The sequence below is a fragment of the Nestor notabilis genome, unplaced genomic scaffold (assembly GCF_000696875.1).
Source record: "Nestor notabilis isolate BGI_N333 unplaced genomic scaffold, ASM69687v1 scaffold7036, whole genome shotgun sequence".
In the NCBI taxonomy this organism is placed as follows: domain Eukaryota; kingdom Metazoa; phylum Chordata; class Aves; order Psittaciformes; family Psittacidae; genus Nestor; species Nestor notabilis.
This window is the reverse complement of record NW_009933246.1, coordinates 27,547-35,387: the sequence shown is the minus strand read 5'-3', so window position 1 is coordinate 35,387 and position 7,841 is coordinate 27,547. Positions and strand designations below refer to the sequence as shown.

At 46.6% G+C, this 7,841-nt stretch overlaps 1 protein-coding gene across 1 annotated transcript in view; it reads right to left on the bottom strand.

Moving 5' to 3' along the window:
• Window positions 1-1,895: 1,895 nt before the first annotated feature.
• TRPC4AP (transient receptor potential cation channel, subfamily C, member 4 associated protein) overlaps window positions 1,896-7,841 on the bottom strand; it is a gene marked incomplete at its 5' end in the record, with an annotated part of 23,151 nt that continues 17,205 nt past the window's right edge. The window contains 7 exons of the mRNA XM_010016780.1: window positions 1,896-2,297; window positions 3,236-3,442; window positions 3,679-3,791; window positions 4,288-4,396; window positions 5,948-6,088; window positions 6,484-6,574; window positions 6,881-6,964. Of these exons, the coding sequence (XP_010015082.1) occupies window positions 2,160-2,297; window positions 3,236-3,442; window positions 3,679-3,791; window positions 4,288-4,396; window positions 5,948-6,088; window positions 6,484-6,574; window positions 6,881-6,964 (883 nt within the window). The remainder of the gene's footprint in view (window positions 2,298-3,235; window positions 3,443-3,678; window positions 3,792-4,287; window positions 4,397-5,947; window positions 6,089-6,483; window positions 6,575-6,880; window positions 6,965-7,841) is intronic.

Genomic DNA, 7,841 nt, shown 5'->3' with positions numbered 1-7,841 from the left:
ACGCTCATGGCCCGACCCCCAGCATGTTCCCTCCTTGAAGGAGCTGCTATGGGTTCCTTTCCCTTCTCTGCTGATGGCCAACTTGGTCTCTTGCACCAGCCTGAAGGCCAAGGCAAAGCCAAGCTGCCTCCACCACATGTGGATCCCGACATCACTGTGAGGACCCCAAAATCACTGTGATTACCCAAGGCCAAAGGTGGGGTTTTCAGCCACATGGCCAGATAGCCAAGGCCAGCAGAGCTTGGTCCCTCTGTTACATCAATCCAGATGTGAGGCTCTAGAGGTTTATAGCAGCGATCACTGGATGCACCAATAAAAGGCATCCCTTCAGTTAAAAGCCTTTTTAATTTGAAGCATTTATTTTAAGTGTACATCTATTACAGTTAAGAAGAAGCAAAGATACATCAAAAACACAAGTACCCAAGAACAAAAAAAGTACAGAGGAGAAAAATGAGCTCAGGGGAGGGAAGGGGCAGGGAGGGGGGAACCTGATGCTGCAGCTCTGTAGTGAGGAACTCCCTGACCAAGGGGTGCAACCAGGGCAGGGTCTGCCCAAGAGGTTCAGCCCCTCAGGTGGGACACAAGGATCCCAGGAGCTCCTGCATGAATCCAGGTTAATGCACAAGCTCAGCAGCTCTGACCCCCCTGTAAGCAAAGTACCAACTGCAAGTCCAGAGCAGGACACCAACTGCGAGGTAAGCGAGAGGAGAAGGGGGACGTTGAGAGCAAGTCCTGCACGGGGGGAGCTGGAACCTTGCTCCTCACCCAGGCCCCAGCCTGGGGACCCTCAGAGGGGGTTGCATGCTGCTGGCACTGATGAGAGACAAAATGCTTCAACCCTGGGACATCCTTTCCCCCATCCCTTGCTGGAGCTGGGACAGAGCTGAAGCCAAGTCATCTCATCAAATAACTTAAGAAAACTTAAGAAGTGTTTTAAAGAACACAGGTTTCCTTTAGCTGGAGCTGCAAGACACAGTTTTTGACTCAAACGCAGTGGCTCAGGACTTCAGGCTGTTATTTCATTCCTGGGAATGTGACTGTCTTGGAGCAACACTACTACCGTTGGTGAGCAGGCAGGGCAGGTGCAGGTTTGGCAATCAGGACTGCCAACTACCAATTCCCCCTTTCCCAACGTCTCCCACAAAGTTCCTTTCAACCAGGAGTGTTTACTCCCAGCATTTAACACCTTCTGATTAAAACAGATCCAAGGAAAACAACTGACATCTCCAGCAAATATTGCACTTCAAGATTAGTGTATGGGTTGAGCTTAAGGACTGAAAGCAGAGACTGACATAAGACTTCAGGCATAGCAGGTCAGCATCAAGAGCAGTGGTCCTGAAAAGGATTTTAAAACCAGATTAGTTCCCCAAGAAGGGACAAGCTGCAAGTTTACCAAAATTAGTATATTTTAATGCTCTGTGAAAGAGCCAACCTCTGTTGCAACTGCCCCATTGCTGAGCTGTCTCTGTTCTGCACAGCATTGTCACACCTTCAGGCAGGAAGGGGAAAACAGCAGGGGCAGAGGTTCTCTCCTAACACACAGATTTAGTACCAAATGATCCAAAAGTAGATGGTAAAGAGGTGACTGGAGCTGGGGCTCTCAGGAATTAAAAGCACACACGCACACACACACACTCTCACCAACCCTGAACCCCCGATTCCAAACCCCAACAGAAGAGTTGCACCCAAGGGAGCCCTCGTGGTGGCTCCGCATGTGGCTGGTGTGTGGGTCCTGGTCACACTGGCTCCTTGGAGCTCAGGTCTGGAGGACAATTCTGTGCTTTTTGACTTGCTCTTCTGGTAGCCATGGAAGAGCCACAACTCAACTGGCACATACAGAGCATCCTCATGGGTCCGCGAAGAACAATCTCTGACCAGCCCCATTGGGCTGGGAAGAGAGAAAAGAAAGAGGCTGGTTTTTGCAGGTAATGGTTTTTATCCCAGAACAGCTGGAAGATACATCCCTGAATGTGTTGCCCAGAGAGCTCTCAAAGTCTCATCTGTTAGAGATCAGAGATGGGGATGGGGAGGGACTGGGGTTGGGACAATGCTCCACGGTTCCAAGCTGTGCACACACACACACTCCACAGCATATCCCTGAAAATCCATGGGCTGTAGGGACCCTCCAAGCGCTGTCCATCAGAAGCCAGAGTGCAGAGTTACTCCTCAGCAAAGTCTCTGTCAATGTCCATATACGCCTCGTCGATGTAGCTAACTATGGCACAGGGGGATGTCCGGTCTGGACTGAGCAGTATAGATACAGTCTCTTTCCAGTAGGTAAAACTAATACATGAGCTCTGTGGGAAGAGATGAAGAGGTTGGTTAGTGAGGTCCACAGGCACTGACATGCAGCAGAAGACACGTCCCATAGGCATTCAGTGGAAAGAACTGAAAACTGCTTCTTATTCAACCTGACTTGCCCAGCCCCACACCTCTGGGTCACAGTTCACCCCTCCTTGCCAGGGTAGGGAGCAGAAGGGGTCAGAAGAAGTTCCTCTTCAGGTATCTCATCTGTAGGAGACTGCCTGCACATCACTCATGACAGCCATGTGGCTGTGTGCTGCAGTGTATACACACACACCCCAAAGGGCTTTCCTTAAACACATTAAAATCTGTTAAAGCTGCCACTCAATCACTGAAAAGTCAAGGAAGGAACCTGTGCAACCTCCCTTCAGCCTTCTAGGGCACATACAAGGGAGTTGTCTTCTCATTACAGCTCATTTCTTCCTCTTTTCAGTGCCCAAGACAGATCAGCTTGAGTGGGTAACAGTGGGCTGCTTTCCTTGTATTGTATGTCCTTTGTAAACAGGGCAGCTGCCTTGTATTGGAGCAGCTACATCAGCCTGTTTTCCTGCACTGTCACTTCCACACCAGAAGAGAGGAGACAGTCTGGTTAAGGTGCTAACTAATGAGAGAGGTGGATTCTGTCCTGCCTCCACACCCCTGTGCAGGGCTGTTCACCTCACCAGTCCTGCCTCTCAAACCCACCCAGCACTGGCAAGTCTCACTGAGTCCTGCTTGCAGGGAAACCCAGCACCTACCTTGTGGGGTCTGACTGCTTACAGAAGGGACCTGACTGGGAAGATGATGTGAAAAACACTACATAAAGTCACATTTTGGGGCACAGCTTGCTCCCTTCTTGCCCTTCACAAACTCTCACTTCCCATTTTTGCCAAGTGACTAGCAGACAGACATTGCTACGACTGATTCTTGCTATGCTAAGAGGCTCACATACATTTTCTAAGCAGGTGCTGTCTTTATCCTTGTTGAGGTAATGCTGCTGCCAGAATCGCAGGAGACTGTGGAAGTTGTTCAGGATGAAGCCTGGGTATTTTTCTGTGTATTCCATCTGTTGCAAAGTGTGCAGATAAAAAGGCAGCTTTTCTTTCCTTCGGGCCAGCATTAGGATAACTAAACTTGTGTTCAAACAACTGACATTTTCCTACAGGTAAAAATGACACAGTAGGTTAGACAAGAAAACCCCAAACCAACCACAACCCCCCTGAGATATCAGCTGTACACATCCTTACAAAACATGCTCACGGTGAGCAGGAGGAACTCCTACATGTATCAAGAAGGGACATGGGTCTCCTCAAGACAGGGCAGGCTCCCCCCTGCTCCCAGCCCAGTTCGTCACTACACAGTATCAGCAATCTGCAAAGTTAGTCAGCTCTTTACCTGTGTAAGTGTCTGTACATGAATAATATTAATGAGACGGAAAAGAAAGGACATTCTCATGGACATCTGGGACATATATGACAACAGGCGGCACTCTGACAGGACTTCTGCAACTGCAGCAAGAGGAAAGAGACAGTCATCAGGTATTTAAAGTTCAGGCAGGTTGGTCCCAACAACATGGCAGTAAGGGCTGGTGCTCAGACTGTAGCAATAAACATGCAGAGTGGCATTTCTCAGTCTAAAATGAAAGTTTTCAAAGCCCACACTTTAAATAACCACTATCACTACCAAACACCCCCCACACCACTTCTTATTCAAGTGCCTACAGGGACAGGACAAGGGCAATGGCTTTAACCTGCCAGAGGGGAGATTGAGATGAGCTCTGAGGCAGAAGCTCTTCCCTGTGAGGGTGCTGAGGCGCTGGCACAGGGTGCCCAGAGAAGCTGTGGCTGCCCCATCCCTGGCAGTGTTCAAGGCCAGGTTGGACACAGGGGCTTGGAGCAACCTGCTCTAGTGGAAGGTGTCCCTGGCCATGGCAGGGGTTTGGAGCTGGATGATCTTTAAGAACCCTTCCAACACAAACCAGTCTGGGATTCTGTGATTCTTTACCTTTAGCATCAGACTGATTCTCAAACCGGTCCAGGGACAGGGTAATGCAGCGAACAAGCATGTTTGAATCAACCAATGAACTGTTGATCTGATTTAAAAAAATCTGGAACTAAAGAGAAATATTTCTTAGTGTTGTATTAAAAAAATAAATCACAACAAAACCCCCATCTTACATGCACACCCACAGATGAGGTCTGAGAGAACAGCATTTCATATCCTTTTCAGAAAGGGTATGGCCAAGGGGAGTGCTAAAGCAGTTACTCTGTGGCAGAAGGGAACAGCTCAGTTAGGAAGACCTACAAACAGGGTTTAGCAAGTAGGGCAACAGTAAGTGTCCTCTAGGTGTTTAACACTGAAAGAGAACAGTTCTCAATGGATATATGGAGAAACCACTTTAAATTCCGAGCACAAGCACCTAAAACATGCACTTCAATATAAGGCTTCAGACATGGACAATTTCCCCTTCCCTTCAGAAGGAAGAGTTCAGTTCTGAATGCCCAAACGCCCAGGGTCATTTCCTTTTTTGTTATCCCCAACAAGAATAAGAGGAGATCCACACTCCAGGACCTGCCTCATCCAGCTCAAGCCAACACTAGCACTGAGGGCTGGCCAAAGGATCCACCTTAAAAACACTATGTCAAAGAAAAATGCCAAAGTCCTGGCACCACTCAAATCTCTTTTGAAGCTGGGTCACTTCAATGAGGCCAAGATTTCATACACTGTAGGCTTTCAAAGAGGGAAATGAGGCAGCATAGCTGCTGGGGTCTCTAGTTCCTCCAGCTCCATGTTTTCCTACACTTACATTGTACAAGCAGACAGCGCTTGGGAGGAATAAAGTGGAGAAATACAGAATGACAATTAAAGAAATTACAGATTGATAAATAGGAAGCGCACACAAAGTATAAGGACAGATTCTCTAGAAGGACTGAATTCATTTTACCAGAAAGCCACCTGAAATTAAATGCATCTTTCTTTTAAATCCATCTCTACTTCTATCCTTCATGGTCCTCCAGACTTAACAGCAACCAGAGAAACATTTCAGTAACAGAAGCAAGAGTACGAGTTGAATCAAAGCCTACTCAACAGCTGATCTCGTATGCACAAAGTGCATGAAACCACTCTGCATAGACAGTTGCCCATTCTTGATCTACATATGCAACTAAGTTTTACAGGTAATTACATCAGCCTTGTATGCAATTGTCTGTAAATTCACATAACATCAAGGCATGTCTTTCTGCAGTATCAAATATTGAGTATTTAAAGTCATCTCCATGAAGAACCCTTAAAGCTTTAGTAAAAGATTTTTGGAGCCTGTCTCAATGTCCACAACTATCAACTTAACCCAAAGCCCAGTCACTTCACAGGAAACATTCTACCATCAACCCTGACCTTAGCCCTGCCTGATCATGCAACAGGGCAGTGTTTTCTGAGCAGCTCAGTGCTTGCTGACTCACAAGAGCTGAGAGCACTTCTGAGAACATGAGTGTATGTAGCAATATACACGCTTGTGAAGAGTCTCTGGCAGCTAACTCAGTGTTTATTGTGCACCAAGCTCAACAATCACACCAAAATCAAATGCATCTGAGCTTTGGTGCTGCGTTTGGCTGTGTTGTAATTTGTGTAATATGACCCACTGGACACAGCTTCTACAAGTATTTACCTTCTCATCTGTGTTGATGTACTTGTTGAACCTCTTGAATGCATCAATATTGAATTTCATCAGCTCTCCCAGAAGGTCAAAGTAACTCTGAAGCACATCTCGTGATTTGCACTCACTATCAACAATGCAGTAGAGAATATGCTGGCATGGGAGAAAAACATGTTATTGCCACAGTTTAGGCAGAGCCAGCAGTACAGCACAGAATCTGATTTAACCACTAAAACATTTATCTGCAGGTTTAGTTCTAAGATGGGAGTTCTGTTAAGTTAATCCCAGTGATTAACTTAAACAGGGAAAGTTCAGGTTAGATATAAGGAAGAAGTTCTTCACTGTGAGGGTGCTGAGGTGCTGGCACAGGGTGCCCAAATAATTGGTGAATGCTCCATCCCTGGCAGTGTTCAAGGCAGGGCGGGACAGAGTCTTGGGTGACATGGTTTAGTGTGAGGTGTCCCTGCCCATGGCAGGGGGTTGGAACTGGATGAGCTTAAAGGTCCTTTCCAACCCAAACCATTCTATGATTCTATATACTTCATTACCTCCAGGAGTCCTCTCTTCATCAGGAACATCTGGTCTGCATAGGAGGTGGTGCCCCGCAGAAAGCTTTCAACTGCCCTCGCTTGCCAAAACCTGAGAGATAGAAGAAATGAGTTTTTAATTTTGGAGCAAGGGAAGTATTTATCACAACTATAATTTAAATCAAATTTCCTGATCTGTTTCATTCCAGTCTGAAGCTGGACCTGTTGATCCTGTAGAAAGTCACTGACTGTGCTGGGTATGAGGTCCGACATAGGCTCTGGCATCCTCCCTCACCTGCACTACCATAGTAGCCAAGTGCAACAAAGCCAGATCTTCTCACAGGTTATCATTTTCTATGGCTGTATGAAAACAAACTGTCTTCCCAGTCAACTCAAAAGAGTTCCAAAGTGAACCCACCTGAAGGAAGATTCAGCTGGTTCCTTCTTCATGACCTGAAGCAGTCTGGTCAACAAACCCCTTTTCCCATCGCAGACAAGACTCCTAGAGCATGTGAGGAAGTCACAGCATGAGTGGATGGGCTGGTGAGCTCTGTACCTTGTAGAACACTGAATCCAGTCTCTTCCCCAGAGCTTCTGATCACCAAAATCCCAATATTAAATATACAGTACGAACAGTCATTGCTAGTTCTACCAGTGGAAGAGTTCTCCTCACTGCCTTTGATGAACAACTGCAATAAATAGCTGCCCCATGACAAACAAACCCTAGAGAAAAACAATTCATTTCCTCTCAAAATTTTAATGATTTGAGAAATACCAATTCACAGCTTGTAGGAGTTAATAGGTTAGAAGAAAAACCCCACATACACCACATTTTTGCTTAGGAATGAAAGTAACAGGGGCCTTTTTTGCTCAATAAACGTAAAGGAAGCTCCAAGTTCTGTTAAGGAGACAGAGCAGAGTATGGAAACCTAAATGCTACATGAAGTAACCTCCTGCATGTAGCACTAAAAACATAGAGGCTGTAGAACTGCAATACTATTTGTATTAAATAGCATCTTCAGTGGATGCACCTACAGCAAGCTTGTGCAGAAGCAATGACTTGATCCACCCCTGGCAGTGTTCAAGGCCAGGTTGGACACAGGGGCTTGGAGCAACCTGCTCTAGGGGAAGGTGTCCCTGCCTGTGGCAGGGGGTTGGAACTGAATGAGCTTTAAGGTCCCTTCAACCCAAACCATTCTTTGATCTCATGATATCAGGAAAAGCAACATGGAAACAAAATGCTAAGGGTGAAAAAGAAACCAGGTTTAGGCCAGAAACAAATGGAGCAATGCTCCTGTCAGGCGACACAAGCCACCCTGTAGAGGCAGAATGAAGTGCTTCAAGCTGCATTCTCCTACTCAAAACACCCCAGCAAGCAG